Raw genomic sequence first — 19,621 nt, 5'->3', positions numbered from 1 at the left:
GTCCCCACCTAACTCTTCTGTCTTCCAACGACGTGAGGTTTAATTCCCGTAGTCTCTCCTCGTAGGTCATACCTCTCAGCCAGGGTACTAGTCTGGTGGCACACCTTTGAACCTTTTCCAGTTTAGTCTTATGCTTGACTAGATAAGGGCTCCATGCTGGGGCTGCATACTCCAGGATTGGTCCGACATAGGTGGTAAACAAAGCTCTGAAAGATTCCTTATACAAGTGTCTAAATGCCGTTCTTATGTTGGACAACCTGGCATATGTGTGTGTGTGTGTGTACTCATCTATGTGTGCCTACAGGATCAAGCGTTGACTCTTGGATCCCGCCTTTCTAACCTTTGGTTGTTTAAAGCAATGACTCCGGTCGTACTTCTCTATCATACCTAGTCGTAAAGCTGTGAATAGTGTTTGCTTTCATAATGTTTTTCTTTAGTTCATTCCATTTCCCCAATACTCTCACGCTGAAAAAAAAAAATCTAACATCTCTATGAGTCATCTGCGTTTCCATCTTCCACCCATGTCTCCCCTTGTTCTGTGGGTATTCCGCGTGAACATTTCGTCAATCTCCACTCTGTCAATCCCATTAAGTATTTTGTATGCTGCTATCATATCTCCCAGCTTTCACCTTTTTTTCTAACGTCGTCAGATTCAGTTCATTCAATCGTTCTTCATATCCCATCCCATGTAACTCCGGGACGAGCCTCGTCGCAAATTTGCTAACTTTAGGAAACAATTAGGAAACAGTCTTTGCAGGGAAACAGTCTCCACCTCTGAGTTACATTCCTCCTGTGTAGGTGTTAACTATTTCTTGGACAGTGAAACACATTCTTGCTAGACATCATGTTTTGTAACACCAGAAAATAAAACTCTAATATATCATTAATTCATTAGTTCCCCCTCGCCTCTCACCAGTCTAACCGCAGAAGCTGGCTAGTTTGCTGTGGAATTTCTTATTTAGAGTGACTGTTCCTTCGTTGCTCTAGCCTAGGCAGGCAAACCCGAAGGTGTCGTCTGCTTCCCTAAAATAAGTCCTACCCCTACCTCAAGACAATCGACTTGAGAATGGTCCAGGACGGACCGAAACGTCGTCGTCCGTTCACCTGCTAGTGTGTGGCCTGGTCAACAAGTCCTACCCCCACCCCCCATGCGCTTTTCGTGAGCATGCGTCTCGAGCTCAGTATTAAGCTGTTGTGTGCAGGTGGTCAGGCGGTGAGTCCAACCCTCCAGACTTGGATTCTCTTCATTAAGGTTGGACCAAAGGTGATGGCATGACTTTGTCTCCAAGCTCAGTGTTGTACCTGCACTCGTTGCTATGCAATGGGGGGCTTCCTGTACCCATTTCTACGTCTTCTGTTCCCAGTACCCATCACCAACATATGTACTTACACCAACAGATGTACTTAAACCAACATATTTACTTACACCAATATATGTACTTTCACAGCCCATTGTACACTTCTTGTATATACATAAATAATACAAATTGTCCACAATCCTGCTACCAACGTTAAAAGTATTATTAACTTAACGTTTCTGTAATGCGATGGGAGAGGTAGGTCTCATATTAATAATTTTTCTCATTGATGATAATAACCTAACTGGCCATATATCTGTGGGGGGTAAGACCGTCAGTGAAGGTGACAGCCTTGGCCTGGCATCTTCCCTGTCAAGGCCACCTGTCAGTACACTATCGACCAAAGGTTGTTGTTGTCGGTGAGAAGAAAACCCGCCCTAGAACACTGTGATTCTGTTCCTTCTGAGCTATGAGAAGGACACTGTTGCTAACTTGGATGAGTCTCAGTGCCTGCTAACTTGATAATAATATTCAAGTTCCAGCATGATGCATTTACCTGCGCTATTTTTTTTAGTGTAATTTATATCAGATTTAGTCTGATTTTGTTTTGTTTTGTTTACTCCATTGTTATAGTTAGGAAAATTCCGGAAAGTGCTATATCTACGTAATGTGTTTAAAGATGCGGGGGAGGGGGGGGGCCTGATGTAATTACGTAGTTACGTAATTATTCCATGGGGAATAATTATAATAATAACTTTTTGGTTATTACGTAATTATTCCCGGGGAATTCATTACGTAGTTAGATAATTACATAGGGCCTCCCCCCGCCCTTTGCCAAGAAAAAATAATATTTTGAAATCAAATGGGGCTGACAACCTTTCAAGACAAAAAAATAATAAATGTTTTTATGAATTTATGGGTGAAACTAAAATTCCAACAATACAACACAGGGACTCGTTTTTGGTACAAGAGTCCATGTTCTGTACATTCCATCCATAGTCGGTATAGGTACTACTATCATTCTTGGAGAACCTGGTTGCTCTCTGAAGAGAGAGAAGACGACGAAAAGATGTCTTGTGAATCGTCTGCTAGATGCAGTCACGATTTAATGTTCCCACAAACACAACTTCTCTCACGTAACACAATGGTGGCTTTGTTTACTGCCTCTTTAAGAAGAGACAGTGCATGAAATAATAACAACATTTTGCAGAGCGTGAGGAACTTGAACGCTGGATCCCAAAAACCCAGGGATATAGGCTATTTTTTTCCATATACTGATCCCATTTATGCTTTATTGCAGTTATTTTTTATATTATTATTACATTAATGATTATTACAAAATAAAAATATTGGTTTTTGTTAGGTATACGGGAGAACTTTTGATTTTTATCCTTGGATAACCAGGTTTAGTGTTCTCGTATTTAGTTATAAACATTGCATTGTTTCAAGGCAAAATAAAATATTTCACATTGAGTTAGATGGTTGTTATGAACGAGTGAGTTACCTCGTCATAACTGGATTTAAATTTCCAGTTTAGGCCAAGGCTGTGGCTAATTTACACGCCATTAATTGGTTTACAATAATTGTTACTTGAAGTTGATCATTGTAAAGTAAGATGTTGCATATGTTTTTTAAACCTCTTTGGTTGGACAGTATTTTATTTGCAGAGGCATATATATGCAAATCTGCCTTGCTGTAAAATAACGAAATGAATTACAAGTATAACTAGTCATACTTAATTTGCTAATTAATTTGCAAGTTGAATCGTCAGTCATGAAGCTAAGTAATAAAGTATGCAAATGAACCTACAGGCATATGTTTTGTTCCTTAAGCAGTAGACTATACGTAATTCCTAGTGAAAGGATAATTTGTTGGAATAATATTTGGTAACTACTTGTTTTTAGTTTAAAGGGATGCTGGTTGCCCGGGGGAATATTTAATCTTGCCTGTCTCAATAAAGGTAAGTGCAGCATAGTAAGCCTTCCTGGTGTCTGTTGCCAAACATTCATCTATTCTGCAACACTCAGATTTTCAGGCACGTTAACTATTTGATTTGCTAATATATTGACTGTTTATGCATCTATTCCTCAAGTTGTTCTAAACTTTGATCTAGTATTTCAGTCATCTTAACCCTGAGAATTCAGATAATTTCATTAAGAAACTAGTTTCTTCTGCATAGGCTGAGATGGGGGGGGGGGCCAACAGAGCAATATTTTGGGTGATTACTAAATAACTGGGTAACAGCAGACAATCTTGTAGGGGTGATATTCCCGGAATGGTTCCTTACAGATCCATATTATGCGTCTTGAGAGCCTCCACAACTCGTGGACAGTTCCTGACGGCAGCCTCCTTAAGGATGGAGTCTCCAGCAACACTAACGGCTGTGTTGTGGGTGAGAGAGTGGGTAAGGTGGAGAGAAACGGCCTTGGTACTGCTGAAGAAGGCGGCGCCAATCCCCATACCCTCCGTGAAGATGCTCTCAGTCCTGAACTGCGGGTAGCCGTAAGGGATGGGGTAGAAGAGCTTTGTCGGCCAGACGGTGATGTCGCCGCAGATCTCGAACTGGTCGGGGGTGACGGAGGCGGGGATGGTGACGTTGTCGGGACACCGACGATGGAGGTGCTGAGTGATCAGATCAGGACCGATGCTGCAACACATGCCCGGGTCAAACACTGAAGGGATGTCCGCTACGACTGCCTGCGGAGGTTTCAACGAGGCAAAAATTACTCACACTCAGTATTATTAACACACAGAATTCACATTAACGTGATATATATATATATTGCCAGTCGCGCATTCTACCACTGAACCATCTTTGACCTGAGGTCCCTACTGAAGCCAGTCCAAGTTTTTAAGTATGACCCACAAGCCCTCGGGTAGAAGGGTGAAGTGGTCTCTTTTTTTTCTTCTTTTTTTTTACGTCAAGGGGCAAAGTGGTTTTACACTTTTACGACGTAGTTCCCATGTTTATCCCCACTGGAATGAGGTTGTTTGTTGTTTTACGACTTGCGTTATCCTCCTCCTGAGATATCTCTCAGTAGTAGAGTAGATGACTGGCAATACAGGGATTGTAGGCTCAAGCGTTACCTATAGTTCTAGTGGATTTTTTCAATACTATTATTATTATTATTATTATTATTATTATTATTATTATTATTATTATTATTATTATTATTATTATTATTATTATTATTATTATTTTATTAAAATTGCATGTATCGATCTCATTTAATTCCTATTGATATTCTGTATGGAACCTGGTAAATACCTCGTCTGGTCTAGTGGACATGATGGGCTTTAGTGTGATTATTTGCTTGATAACATTTTATCACTCAAAATGTCAACTCTGCAACAAAGAAGTCATTAGTTTATCTATATCAGAGGAATCAGTTTCCCCTGAGGGACGTCTTATCTAGAGACAACTTACTTACACGGAAGGACACTGCACAAGGCTCCTTGACCCATGCAGGGAAACTCAGCTGTCTAACTCTATTTTCATAAAAGATTTTGGATATTATTTAAACTTATTAAATTTGTTCTCCTTTTCAGTAGCCTTTGATCATTCCCCATGTTACATCTTTCCATCCCGTTGAACACTCCAGCAATTAGCCTCACCTAAAGAAACGGGTGTTCGAAAAATGTATTGCCTGATTACATAACAATACAGGCGTTCGAAAGTGATGGTGCACGGAGCCCGTCTTTTGAAGAAACGAATTTTGGAAGGTGAAGCGTGACCTCAAGTTTAAGTTCAAGGACGTTTATTGGGAGATAGTGAAATAGATCTCAAAGGGACAGAGTAGCTTATAGGCTATTTCTACCCTTATGCTTGACCTTACCTGAAGAAACGGGTGCCCCGAACTGAAGCTCAGGATTCCACCGTTGACGAGGTTGACGTGGATCCGTGCGAGCCAGTTGGTGGAGCGAGGCAGAGCGCGGAGAGTGATGAAATCCAGGTCAAGGTAGGTTCCTCCGTATCTCCTCAAGACCTCCACACGGGCGGCGTCGCTCACTACCCAAGCCACGCGGTCTGACACACACACACACACACACACACACACACACCAGGGGCGGTGGAAAGTGGCCAGATATCAGAGTACATATAATTTTTTTTTTTTTAACGTAAGCTCAAATTTCAAGAACTTCGGGAGTACGAGTTAGGAGTGTTTGTACGTGCCTGCGTGCGTACGTACGTGTGTGTGTGTGTGTGTATGTGTGAGTGTGTGTGTGTGTTTTGAAGAGATTTGAAGTGGAAATTTTTATTTCAAGAGACAATTTGATATTTCGCATTACTCAGGGCTGAATACGTCTGTCTGTCTGCCTCTACTCACCTTCACCCATGACCCAGACACGGTCTCGGTGCCAGGTCCTAAGAGGCTCTTCACTAAACACCTCGTCCAGGTCCAGCCAGGCCAGTCGCACGCTCCTCAACCCTGACAACACCTGAGAAGTTGTTGGTTGACGTCATTAAGACCAAACTCTCCATGATACCCTTCATCATCTTGTGTGTGTGTTGACGTCTTTTATGTAAAGCTTTAAGTGATACACCAAATATCTCCTTATGTTGGTACCACTGAAGGGCACACTCCTACCAATTACACTAGTTGTCAGTTTAATACTATCATTGAGCTTTTTACGCATATATCAGAACTGTATACTGCACGAAGCCTGATATACGTAAAAGTGAGAAGTGTAGCTCTCTGTGTTTACAAAGTGAGAGGTGTACCTTTTTTGCGTACATACAGAGAGAAAAGTGTATTTCAAAGTGCATATTAAACACATAGGTATACTTTGTAGTGCAAATATATAAAGAGGTTGTAGTTGTTGTTTAAGATTCGCTACCTGGAGCAAAAAGTTTCAAGTAGCACGGGCTATGGTGAGCTCGTGAATCAAGAGTGTATGTACTTATGAGTGTACCTACACAGATATTTAACCATCATCCATTTTTTTGTTGTTGTGAAGTGGAATGCACTGTGCAGGAATGTAAACACTAATGGTTAGGTTTACCTAGGGTTTGCTTATTAACATTACTGTTAGGTTGCGTCAGAGAATGATGAATAATGTATTATGTAAAAAAAAAAAAACTACAAGAGGGGGTGGGTGTGTGGACTCACCCACATGAATGGCCGGTCACAGACTCATCAAAATGAATGGCCGGTTATATGGACTCACCTGCATGAGTGGATGGGTCTGATTGACGACGGGGGCGGTCATCAGAACGAGAACTGGGCGTTGTGGGTGGTGGTGGGCGGCACTCTCCACAGCACAAGCCTGTGGGTTGGGGAGGTGGGTGAGTATAGAGGGCGGTGGGTGAGTGTAAAGGGTGGTGGGTGAATATAGAGGGCGGTGGGTGAGTATAGAGGACGGTGGGTGAGTGTCACACCAACATACATCCACCTGGCGATAAGGACACACTCACCTCATATGTGGTGAATGTGACGTATATGACACGTCACATACTTTACACATATGTGACGTGTCCAAACGTCACATACGTGTAAGTCATCACCACACATTTCCATCTTTGCATCTTACATTTCCGCCCAGGTATAAAGAAGACTAACAAGACCCAAGAAAAAACAGAAGCCTTAGATGAATCTTACCGCCATTTAGGCGTTATTATTGAAAATAACAGAAGCGGGAATTTACCGTTTTTTGGGGACTCGAAGTCTATACTTAAGCTTATCGAAGTCCTCGTCTTCCTGAGATCTCTGGAGAACAATATATGCTGGTGACCCATACCTCTCGGGCCGACAGGAAGGTGCTGCAGGAAGTCTGGGTGAAGAAGATGGTTCCCTCGTCAGGTGGGGTCCAGGTGAGCTTTAGGTGAGCCTCGAAGTCTCGGCTCGAGACTTCGAGCCGAGACCTTTGTCCTCTTTGTCCGTAACGAGGACAAAGGTGAGGCACCCAAGTTCCCCGCCCGGCCACTCCTGGAGACTCTCCCCAGTCTGGGAGTCTTGGAGTTACGATGTCTCGAGTCTGTAGTTTCTTGGAGTCCTTGCTTAATGGAGATAGTTCTTCCCGTTCAAGCACATCCCAGTTGACAGCATTTTCTTGTCTGTCGACGCAGCACATAAACACGACCACCAAGGAGGTGGTGACCACAGCGGCCTTGACGCTCCCGGCTCTTCTGCTTAGGAGGTTCATTCTTCCTCCCTGAAGGTTTGGTGTCCAAGCACTGAAAGAAAACATTTACTGTGACTTAAGAATGATACACTTCTAAGCACTTTGTATAAAGAATCGTACTCATTTCAGTTTTGTCCAATAGCTTTCCAGAAATTCTTAAAAAACACTAACATAATAATAACAATTATAATAATAATAATAATACATTCAGAAATCACAATAACGTGATATATCAATGAACAAATCCACAAGGGCCGTGTTGAGGGTTCGAACCTATATGCACTATATGCACACATCAAAAATTCAGCTGTGGAAAAGAAGTTCCAAAATAGAAGTTCTATGTTACAGGAACTTCTTTTCCACAGCTCATAAAACGGAGGAAAGGGTCATGAAAGATATTGTTAATAGAAACGTTATCCCTACAGACAAAAATCAGAGGATACAACTGACGATTTACTATAAAACCAGAAAAACGGCCAGCCTACTCATGAGAAACTCTCCAGACACAAATCAGAACGCTTTAAAAGAGACCAACGTCGTCTATGCCTTCAAATGCCCACTTGGGGACTGTAAGCTCCAAAAAAACCCAGTATATAGGCAAGACAACAACATCTCTTTCTAGGCGTTTAACGATGCATAAGCAACAGGGCTCCATTAAGGAACATAATCTCTTCCCACAACCAAACCATCGCCAGAGAAATCCTAGTAAACAACAAAGAAATCATCGATAGATACAGCGATAGCAGACGGCTTGACGTTTGCGAGTCACTGCACATTAAGAAGTCAACACCAGCAATCAACAGCCAATTAATGCACAACTATATTCTACCCACCTCAAGACTCCGCTCCAATATAGAAGCATCAAGAAATATGGACCAATAGGCTTTCTACAATCACTTCCATTTCAATACCCATTGTTTCGTGTTCTGTCTTGTGTTGATGAAATTAATACCCTATTAAATACCACCTCACCCCATCCACCTCACTCAAATGTAGATATAAACAAATCGGAGATATGTAAGTTCTATTCAGTTGTGTATGTGTAAAGTCTTTGAAAATGTAATAAGTTTTACGAAACGCGCTCGTGTCGCGTCAGACTAGAAATAAAAATGAATTTTGGAGAATTGATTTTTGAATTACCTCCAACAGTGAAAAGAAATGTACGAAAGATTGAGAAAATTCGTGTTATAATTATTAATCTTACTTTTTCGGTCATATTTAACAATATATATATATATATATATATATATATATATATATATATATATATATATATATATATATATATATATATATATATATTTATATATATATATATTGTATATATATATATATATATATATATATATATATATATATTGAAGCGTTGTATACATGTACACTTGCCCCCACGAAGGATGTAACCTTCAATGTAAGTACATAGGTATGACGTCGACCAAGCTGACGAGGCGTTTGACATGCCATCTTCAATCTGGTGCCCCTAGGAATCACGTGAGACAAGCCCATGACATTACTCTAACAAGAGAAATGTTGAACAAGAATACTTGCATAATAGACAAAACCCAAGATTCAAGAAGATTACAAATTCTTGAGGCAATTCACATAAGAATAGAGCGACCTACCATGAACACCCAAATCACGGAACTATTTACTCTACCCACCATGAGAGTAAGGACAAGACAAGAACATATCGATGCCAACACAGAAGACAATGTCCAACATAACAGGCCAATTACACTGGATTAATCTTTGTGTTTATATATATATATATATATATATATATATATATATATATATATATATATATATATATAATTTATATATATATTTTTTTTAAACGTCTAGTTGGAACAGCCTACAAGTGTAGCATGAAGATAATGTTTATAAGAGTCTGGCCAGTTTGTTAGTGATTGACCTCTGAGCATCACTTGGAAGAAAAGTGTCATTTTAGTGATTACAGCTTACGCTATATAGTACCGGGAGAGTGGTCGAGCCTGTATGGAGGTGGTAATCGGTACACTGTGAGATATATATTTATTTAGCGGTCCATTGAACTATAATGACCTACGTAAACTATGCTAATTCTGGATTGATAAATGACGAAACTAACAAGGAAGCTCTGTTTATATATATATATAAAAGATACGAAGGTTTATCTTACCTTACAAGTTTCATTCTTCACCGCTACGTATATCAATAAACAAAGTACCAGGAAAAGGCTGTGCTATTCCTGGGTACCTTAATGGCATAATTGCTTCAGGCGATGTTGAGCAATGATTGCGTCAGGATATACAGCAATACATCTTTCGCTTCACTTGTGAACACATCATCATGGCCGTAGCGAACACTTCAAATACTTAAATGTTATTAATAGTGAAGTTGTACGTGTAAAATTTGGTCCACATGAAATTCTTATTCGAATAGAACTGAATACATTCACTGCAAACGCAAAATTTGCTAGTGTGAAAAGTTATGCTACTGCATGATTTTTCAGTGTTAAAAAAAATACAATTCGCTACATCAGTGTAGATAGACAACGTAACGTGTGGAGCAAGTGGATCAACATGATGTTGGTGGAGACGAAACACATATATCTGCGCCAAGTACTGTGTGAGGCTCAACGATGCTGTGGGCCACAAGAACACTGTGGCACTCAAGGATGCTGTGAGAATCAGTCTAGTTACGGGAGTCAGTAATGCTGTGCACATACACACACAAAGTGGGGTAGAAATAGCCTAAGCTACTCTATCCCTTTGAGATGTATTTTTTCCTTGTCTCAATAAACATACTTGAACTTGAACACACACACACAAGGACGACGTGGGGCTCACTGATGCACCGAGACTTAAGGGTGTCGTGGCAATCAAGAATCCTTAAGGGGACTCTGATAGTGCTGGGCTTTCCTTAATGCCAACTTCAAGCAGGATTCTAATTTTAGAACACTAACTCGTGAACTTTCCTGGTAAAAATCTCGCCAGGTTCTCTTTATCGTGCTCGCCAGCGGAGAGGCCCGAAGATGAGCGCGCTGTGAAAATAAGCAGACACGTATTTTTGAAACGTTACTTGTTTATGCTATCATCAACTGGTCATAGCGAAATGGAAGTTTCAGACAATGACGTTTACGTCATTAGACATTTCAAATATGTTTCTGTGTGCTATGATTGGTACTGATTATTGTTATTATTATTATTATTGTTATCATTATTATTATGAAAACTGTTTTAGGTAAACCCATCCTCCTGTTTAGAGACTACCTATCCATACAATACTTTATGGATTGGTCCCCCTTACCTCTACCCACACACTCCTCTTTCCTCCACCCACATATTCCTCTTAAATCCACTCACATATTCCTCTTACCTCCACCCACATGTTCCTCTTACCTCCACCCACATGTTCATCTTACCTCCACCCACATGTTCATCTTACCTCCACCCACATGTTCCTCTTACCTCCACCCACATGCTCCTCTTACCTCCATCCACATGCTCCTCTTACCTCCATCCACATGTTCCTCTTACCTCCACCCATATGTTCATCTTACCTCCACCCACATGTTCATCTTACCTCCTCCCACATGTTCCTCTTACCTCCACCCACATCTTCATCTTACCTCCACCCACTTGTTCCACTTACCCCCACCCACATGTTCATCTTACCTCCACCCACATGTTCATCTTACCTCCACCCACATGTTCATCTTGCCTCCACCCACATGTTCCTCTTACCTCCACCCACATGTTCATCTTACCTCTACCCACATGTTCCTCTTACCTCCACCCACATGTTCATCTTACCTCCACCCACATGTTCATCTTACCTCCACCCACATGTTCATCTTACCTCCACCCACATGTTCATCTTACCTCCACCCACATGTTCCCTTGTTGGTGTCAATCATGGACTTAACGTGAGACTTGCTAGAAAGTTTTATGTATCATTTATACGCTCTGTGATTGACTACAGTGCTCTACATCTCACACTGTATACTGACAAAGAGCTGAAATCTCTTGAAACCTTGCAAAATGAAGCTATCCGTCTCATCCTTGGGGCTCCAAAGTCCACGAGAATAGTTAATATAAGAGCAGAGTTAAAATTACCTACCATAAGTGAGAGAATTTTGTCTATTAGCACAGTTTTCGGCGTGAAGGCATTGAGTAGATCTAGACAACACATGAAGTTTCAAGCTAAACTTTCTAATATACTGCACTCACCTGAGGTCTATAGAAGAAGAACGAAATCTGATTATGTATATTGGTTCTACAAGGTAGCCAACTCCATCAAAATATTAAATATGTACCCAACTCAACTAATGATTAATCAGCCAATTACTCCATTGGATAACTGGGATCTATCAGTTTATTTTGTAAATGCGCCCAAAAAGATAGTGTGCACACTATATTATTAAAACAGTTAACACTGAAAAGCATCACTGAAAGTACTCAGAGTATGGGTAACGATGTTTATCAGTGCTATACCGACGGCTCTGTAGAAGAAGGTGGACGATGTACCGGATGTGCATGTAACATATTTGAACAATCTTCTCTCGTACATACAGCAATGAAGCGCGTCAATGACTGGGCAAGTACAACTCAAACCGAACTTGCAGGCATATACCTTGCCACTGAATTTTTAAAAGACAAAGGCAGTGGACTTATATACTGTGACTCGCAGAGTGCACTCCTGGCATTGAACGCACATAGTAGTGACACCCAGAAAATAGTCAGTGATATTCGAATGAATGTTTTAGCTGCCAAAGAAAATAGATTTGAGATTAAATTCCTATGGATACCATCACATGTTGGCATCTCAAGGCATGACACTGTTGATATGCTTGCTAAGTCAGCCTGCAGAAAACCAGTGGTAGAAATTGATATGAGTGTTTCATTAGCAGTGACAAAGAGAATACTTAAACAAATATCTAATGAAAATCTCACCGACCTAACAAATTCTCAAAGACCTGAAAGTTGTAGCATTAAATATTATGATAGATATCGTGAGGAGACATTCACATATGGGACTAATAGAACAAGAACCCGGCAATGTGATGTTATAGTGGCCAGAATACGCCTGGGATATAGACGTATCTGGCAGCTTTCTCAAAACCCAAATGTCGAGTACACAATGTGTCAACTTTGTGAAAGAGAAAACATGCACTCTCTTGAACATTATATTGTAGAATGTCCCATACTGACTGACTTTCGCCCTCCTGGGCTAAGGTATGCTGAACTCTGTAGTTACTATATGAGTACTGGAACACTTGATGATATATTGGACTTGTATCCAAGATTGACCATATAATATATCAATCATACAATGTATATATATGATGTAACTATATAACCTGAGCTTGTAAAAGCACCTTCAGTGATTAAGTGCTTAATTGCACACTAGTTTCTTTATCAGTCACCTCACTCTGTCAGAGTAAATGAGACAAATGTATGTGAATGCATGTGTGTGTGTGTGTATATATATGTATGTATATGTGTGTGTGTGTATGTATATGTATGGGTATAAAGTATATATGGAAGCTGATCAGAATTACATTTCACCTTTGTGAATGTACATTAATGACACTATGTAAAAGACACATCTAACACTTTATGTAGGGCATACGTAAATCTGTGTATCTATGTATTTACGTATGTAGGTTAGCTTAGCATTTTAAAAGCACCCAATCACCTTCTGTGGTTGTGTTCAATAAACCCTTGAACTATATGTTTAACACTTCCCTAACCCTGTCCATGGAGGACAGAAGAAAATGTATATATGCTGTTTAGCATTGTAAATGTGTGGCCACGTCTGTGGTAGAAAAAAAAAAAAGGCCCTACTGGGACGCAACAGGGTTCTTCCCTGATGGTAGTAGAGTTTGGGTATCCGGCCCCAAGTTAGTAGAGGCTTTCAAGGGGTGCGTTCCGTAACGCAAGGTAAATTAAAGGGGGAGGGATACAAATGCTCTGATTTATATATATATATTCTCCATCACCACGAATAAATAAATATCAGTTACACACGGGGGTTATAACTACACTATAATGTACAGGGTTGTCTTCCTCCGAAGACACTGGATGCTCCACGGTGCACACTTTGGGTAGCCCTGGTTCCTTCTTCCGTGGCCCACGATGAATCCTCTATGATTCTATTGGCGAATCTACCCTGGCCACCGGCCAGCCAAATCACAGTCCCACTGGATGCTCCGTCGTGGAGGCCTTCAACCACAATCCAGCCTGTAGCTGGCAGGTACCGATCAGTTCCGCTGTGTAGGCCACTCCACGACCGATACTAGGGTTGCGAGCCCTAGGCAGGAGCCTCGTGTGATCCCGCTGATCACTCTCCTTACTAAGCACCACAGTGGCTAGTCTCTTCCACCAGCCAGCCCCGGATAAGGCGATTCCCGACACTGCCACGCCACAGGCAGGCTATTACACTCTCAACAGAGTTCGTCCAGGGGTAACTCACAGCTTCTTCAGCAGACTAGTGAAGAGACCTTGGCTGCCTTGGGTAGACTGATCCATCGTCCAATACAGCAGTCCCAGGTCGACTCTGCAATCAAATACATCATTAATACTGGGACGCTCTAGGGAACCTCACTTACAGGCTTAGACACAAACGTCCACCTCTCCACTCCATAGATGGCGTTGCTGTCTAAGCGCCACCTCACCAGAGGTCAGCAGCAGCTATGTTATGAGCTAATTAAGATGGAAATCCAGCACCTGTGGCCGGTATATCCCGTCCTCACTAGATGGCGTTGTCCATTTGGAGTGGGTTTCGGGAGCGGACTCACAGATGGCGTTGTCGTCACTGCTCCGTGCTCCGACGCTGGACTCGGGTCCGTAACACCTCCACCCACATGTTCATCTTACCTCCACCCACATGTTCATCTTACCTCCACCCACATGTTCATCTCACCTCCACCCACATGTTCCTTTTAACTCCACCCCATGTTCATCTTACCTCCACCCACATGTTCATCTTACCTCCACCCACATGTTCCTCTTACCTCCACCCACATGTTCATCTTACCTCCACCCACATGTTCATCTTACCTCCACCCACATGTTCATCTTACCTCCACCCACATGTTCATCTTACCTCCACCCACATGTTCCTCTTACTTCCACCCACATATTCATCTTACCTCCACCCACATGTTCCTCTTATCCCCACCCACATGTTCATCTTACCCCCACCCACATGTTCATCTTACCTCCACCCACATGTTCATCTTACCTCCACCCACATGTTCCCTTGTTGGTGTCAATCATGGACTTAACGTGAGACTTGCTAGAAAGTTTTATGTATCATTTATACGCTCTGTGATTGACTACAGTGCTCTACATCTCACACTGTATACTGACAAAGAGCTGAAATCTCTTGAAACCTTGCAAAATGAAGCTATCCGTCTCATCCTTGGGGCTCCAAAGTCCACGAGAATAGTTAATATAAGAGCAGAGTTAAAATTACCTACCATAAGTGAGAGAATTTTGTCTATTAGCACAGTTTTCGGCGTGAAGGCATTGAGTAGATCTAGACAACACATGAAGTTTCAAGCTAAACTTTCTAATATACTGCACTCACCTGAGGTCTATAGAAGAAGAACGAAATCTGATTATGTATATTGGTTCTACAAGGTAGCCAACTCCATCAAAATATTAAATATGTACCCAACTCAACTAATGATTAATCAGCCAATTACTCCATTGGATAACTGGGATCTATCAGTTTATTTTGTAAATGCGCCCAAAAAGATAGTGTGCACACTATATTATTAAAACAGTTAACACTGAAAAGCATCACTGAAAGTACTCAGAGTATGGGTAACGATGTTTATCAGTGCTATACCGACGGCTCTGTAGAAGAAGGTGGACGATGTACCGGATGTGCATGTAACATATTTGAACAATCTTCTCTCGTACATACAGCAATGAAGCGCGTCAATGACTGGGCAAGTACAACTCAAACCGAACTTGCAGGCATATACCTTGCCACTGAATTTTTAAAAGACAAAGGCAGTGGACTTATATACTGTGACTCGCAGAGTGCACTCCTGGCATTGAACGCACATAGTAGTGACACCCAGAAAATAGTCAGTGATATTCGAATGAATGTTTTAGCTGCCAAAGAAAATAGATTTGAGATTAAATTCCTATGGATACCATCACATGTTGGCATCTCAAGGCATGACACTGTTGATATGCTTGCTAAGTCAGCCTGCAGAAAACCAGTGGTAGAAATTGATATGAGTGTTTCATTAGCAGTGACAAAGAGAATACTTAAACAAATATCTAATGAAAATCTCACCGACCTAACAAATTCTCAAAGACCTGAAAGTTGTAGCATTAAATATTATGATAGATATCGTGAGGAGACATTCACATATGGGACTAATAGAACAAGAACCCGGCAATGTGATGTTATAGTGGCCAGAATACGCCTGGGATATAGACGTATCTGGCAGCTTTCTCAAAACCCAAATGTCGAGTACACAATGTGTCAACTTTGTGAAAGAGAAAACATGCACTCTCTTGAACATTATATTGTAGAATGTCCCATACTGACTGACTTTCGCCCTCCTGGGCTAAGGTATGCTGAACTCTGTAGTTACTATATGAGTACTGGAACACTTGATGATATATTGGACTTGTATCCAAGATTGACCATATAATATATCAATCATACAATGTATATATATGATGTAACTATATAACCTGAGCTTGTAAAAGCACCTTCAGTGATTAAGTGCTTAATTGCACACTAGTTTCTTTATCAGTCACCTCACTCTGTCAGAGTAAATGAGACAAATGTATGTGAATGCATGTGTGTGTGTGTGTATATATATGTATGTATATGTGTGTGTGTGTATGTATATGTATGGGTATAAAGTATATATGGAAGCTGATCAGAATTACATTTCACCTTTGTGAATGTACATTAATGACACTATGTAAAAGACACATCTAACACTTTATGTAGGGCATACGTAAATCTGTGTATCTATGTATTTACGTATGTAGGTTAGCTTAGCATTTTAAAAGCACCCAATCACCTTCTGTGGTTGTGTTCAATAAACCCTTGAACTATATGTTTAACACTTCCCTAACCCTGTCCATGGAGGACAGAAGAAAATGTATATATGCTGTTTAGCATTGTAAATGTGTGGCCACGTCTGTGGTAGAAAAAAAAAAAAGGCCCTACTGGGACGCAACAGGGTTCTTCCCTGATGGTAGTAGAGTTTGGGTATCCGGCCCCAAGTTAGTAGAGGCTTTCAAGGGGTGCGTTCCGTAACGCAAGGTAAATTAAAGGGGGAGGGATACAAATGCTCTGATTTATATATATATATTCTCCATCACCACGAATAAATAAATATCAGTTACACACGGGGGTTATAACTACACTATAATGTACAGGGTTGTCTTCCTCCGAAGACACTGGATGCTCCACGGTGCACACTTTGGGTAGCCCTGGTTCCTTCTTCCGTGGCCCACGATGAATCCTCTATGATTCTATTGGCGAATCTACCCTGGCCACCGGCCAGCCAAATCACAGTCCCACTGGATGCTCCGTCGTGGAGGCCTTCAACCACAATCCAGCCTGTAGCTGGCAGGTACCGATCAGTTCCGCTGTGTAGGCCACTCCACGACCGATACTAGGGTTGCGAGCCCTAGGCAGGAGCCTCGTGCGATCCCGCTGATCACTCTCCTTACTAAGCACCACAGTGGCTAGTCTCTTCCACCAGCCAGCCCCGGATAAGGCGATTCCCGACACTGCCACGCCACAGGCAGGCTATTACACTCTCAACAGAGTTCGTCCAGGGGTAACTCACAGCTTCTTCAGCAGACTAGTGAAGAGACCTTGGCTGCCTTGGGTAGACTGATCCATCGTCCAATACAGCAGTCCCAGGTCGACTCTGCAATCAAATACGTCATTAATACTGGGACGCTCTAGGGAACCTCACTTACAGGCTTAGACACAAACGTCCACCTCTCCACTCCATAGATGGCGTTGCTGTCTAAGCGCCACCTCACCAGAGGTCAGCAGCAGCTATGTTATGAGCTAATTAAGATGGAAATCCAGCACCTGTGGCCGGTATATCCCGTCCTCACTAGATGGCGTTGTCCATTTGGAGTGGGTTTCGGGAGCGGACTCACAGATGGCGTTGTCGTCACTGCTCCGTGCTCCGACGCTGGACTCGGGTCCGTAACACCTCCACCCACATGTTCATCTTACCTCCACCCACATGTTCATCTTACCTCCACCCACATGTTCATCTCACCTCCACCCACATGTTCCTTTTAACTCCACCCCATGTTCATCTTACCTCCACCCACATGTTCATCTTACCTCCACCCACATGTTCCTCTTACCTCCACCCACATGTTCATCTTACCTCCACCCACATGTTCATCTTACCTCCACCCACATGTTCATCTTACCTCCACCCACATGTTCATCTTACCTCCACCCACATGTTCCTCTTACTTCCACCCACATATTCATCTTACCTCCACCCACATGTTCCTCTTATCCCCACCCACATGTTCATCTTACCCCCACCCACATGTTCATCTTACCTCCACCCACATGTTCATCTTACCTCCACCCACATGTTCATCTTGCCTCCACCCACATGTTCATTTTATCTCCACCCACATCTTCATCTTACCTCCACCCACATGTTCCTCTTACCTGCACCCACATGTTCAGTTTACCTCCACCCACATGTTCATCTTACCTCCACCTACATGTTCCTCTTACCTCCACCCACATGTTCATCTTACCTCCACCCACATGTTCCTCTTACTTCCACCCACATATTCATCTTACCTCCACCCACATGTTCCTCTTATCCCCACCCACATGTTCATCTTACCTCCACCCACATGTTCATCTTACCTCCACCCACTTGTTCATCTTGCCTCCACCCACATGTTCCTCTTACCTCCACCCACATGCTCATCTTACCTCCGCCCACATGTTCCTCTTACCTCCACTCACATGTTCATCTTACCTCCACGCACATGTTCCTCTTACCTCCACCCACATGTTCCTCTTACCTCCACCCACATGTTCATCTTACCTCCACCCACATGTTCCTCTTACCTGCACCCACATGTTCATCATACCTCCGCCCACATGTTCCTCTTACCTCCACCCACATGTTCATCTTACCTCCACATGTTCATCTTACCTCCACCCACATGTTCATCTTACCTCCACCCACATGTTCATCTTACCTCCACCCACATGTTCATCTTACCTCCACCCACATGGTCATCTTACCTCCACCCACATTTTCCTCTTACCTCCACCCACATGTTCGTCTTACCTCCACCCACATGTTCATCTTACCTCCACCCACATGTTCATCTTACCTCCACCCACATGTTCATCTTACCTCCACCCACATGTTCATCTTACCTCCACCCACATTTGCATCTTACCTCCACCCACATGTTCATCTTACCTCCACCCACATGTTCATATTACCTCCACCCACATGTTCATCTTACCTCCACCCACATGTTCATCCGAATCAGTCCGATTGGACTGATTCGGAAATAAATCAGTCCAATCTATTGTCGAAAACCGTTGCCCAACTCCTTGGTACCTATTTACTACTAGGTGAACAGAGCTATTAGGTGAAAAGAAACGTTCCCAGACATTTTTCTGGATCCGAAAACATTGCCCGAAACGCTATGCGTATTAGTGGCTTTAGGTATTGTATGTACTAGCTCTATTTATAAATCCAACATTATGTTTGTAACTCTTCATCTATGTATGTACTTTTACCTGAATTTGAATTTGAATTTCTGTGTCTCCCAAGAATCGAACCCGTGATTTCGGCCCGATTATGAACGAAGTCAACTATGAGACATTTGACATACGACGCTCCTTATGTCACAAAACTACACTCAAGTAAATTCGTTCTGCTTCGGATAACTCTACATTAAACAATGACCAAGTAACTGATATAGGAGACGCGCAGACAAACTAAAATGCGATTATAGTCTCCCCGAGACATTCTCCGTTTTTTCTCTTCACTTGTTTAAAAGGGATTATTGGGATAACTCTCCCTTTCTGTACCTGCTGGGATTCCGAGACAGGATTCCAACCCAAACCCTTTAAAGTGATAGTATTTATAGCAACTATTTGGTAAAGGGCATAAAAAGGGACTGTTGGACTCCCCAAAGCATACTAAA

General features: G+C 42.0%; 1 protein-coding gene across 1 annotated transcript; it reads right to left on the bottom strand.

The window, feature by feature from the left end:
• Positions 1–2,611: 2,611 nt before the first annotated feature.
• On the bottom strand, positions 2,612–7,442 carry LOC123754537 (lactosylceramide 4-alpha-galactosyltransferase-like). Its single transcript, XM_045737011.2, has 5 exons — positions 7,038–7,442; positions 6,468–6,566; positions 5,627–5,738; positions 5,135–5,325; positions 2,612–3,995 (listed from the first exon to the last, which is right to left on the bottom strand). Exons 1-5 carry the CDS (start codon positions 7,440–7,442, stop codon positions 3,582–3,584), a joined length of 1,221 nt encoding a protein of 406 aa, XP_045592967.2. The 3' UTR covers positions 2,612–3,581.
• Positions 7,443–19,621: the final 12,179 nt, after the last annotated feature.

This window comes from Procambarus clarkii, chromosome 18 (assembly GCF_040958095.1).
Source record: "Procambarus clarkii isolate CNS0578487 chromosome 18, FALCON_Pclarkii_2.0, whole genome shotgun sequence".
Lineage (NCBI taxonomy): Eukaryota > Metazoa > Arthropoda > Malacostraca > Decapoda > Cambaridae > Procambarus > Procambarus clarkii.
The sequence above is the reverse complement of the archived record's forward strand: the minus strand, read 5'-3'. Positions and strand labels throughout refer to the sequence as shown.

What these genes read in the sequence shown, in the direction of transcription:
- LOC123754537 (XM_045737011.2), bottom strand. Translation starts at nt 7,442, where the DNA reads ATGAACCTCCTAAGCAGAAGAGCCGGGAGCGTCAAGGCCGCTGTGGTC. An exon ending in TGTCTGGGTCATGGGTGAAG is followed by an intron (nt 5,326 to 5,626) that starts GTGAGTAGAGGC and finishes TGTGTGTGTCAG; the next exon opens with ACCGCGTGGCTTGGGTAGTG. An exon ending in CGGGGCACCCGTTTCTTCAG is followed by an intron (nt 3,996 to 5,134) that starts GTAAGGTCAAGC and finishes AAACCTCCGCAG; the next exon opens with GCAGTCGTAGCGGACATCCC.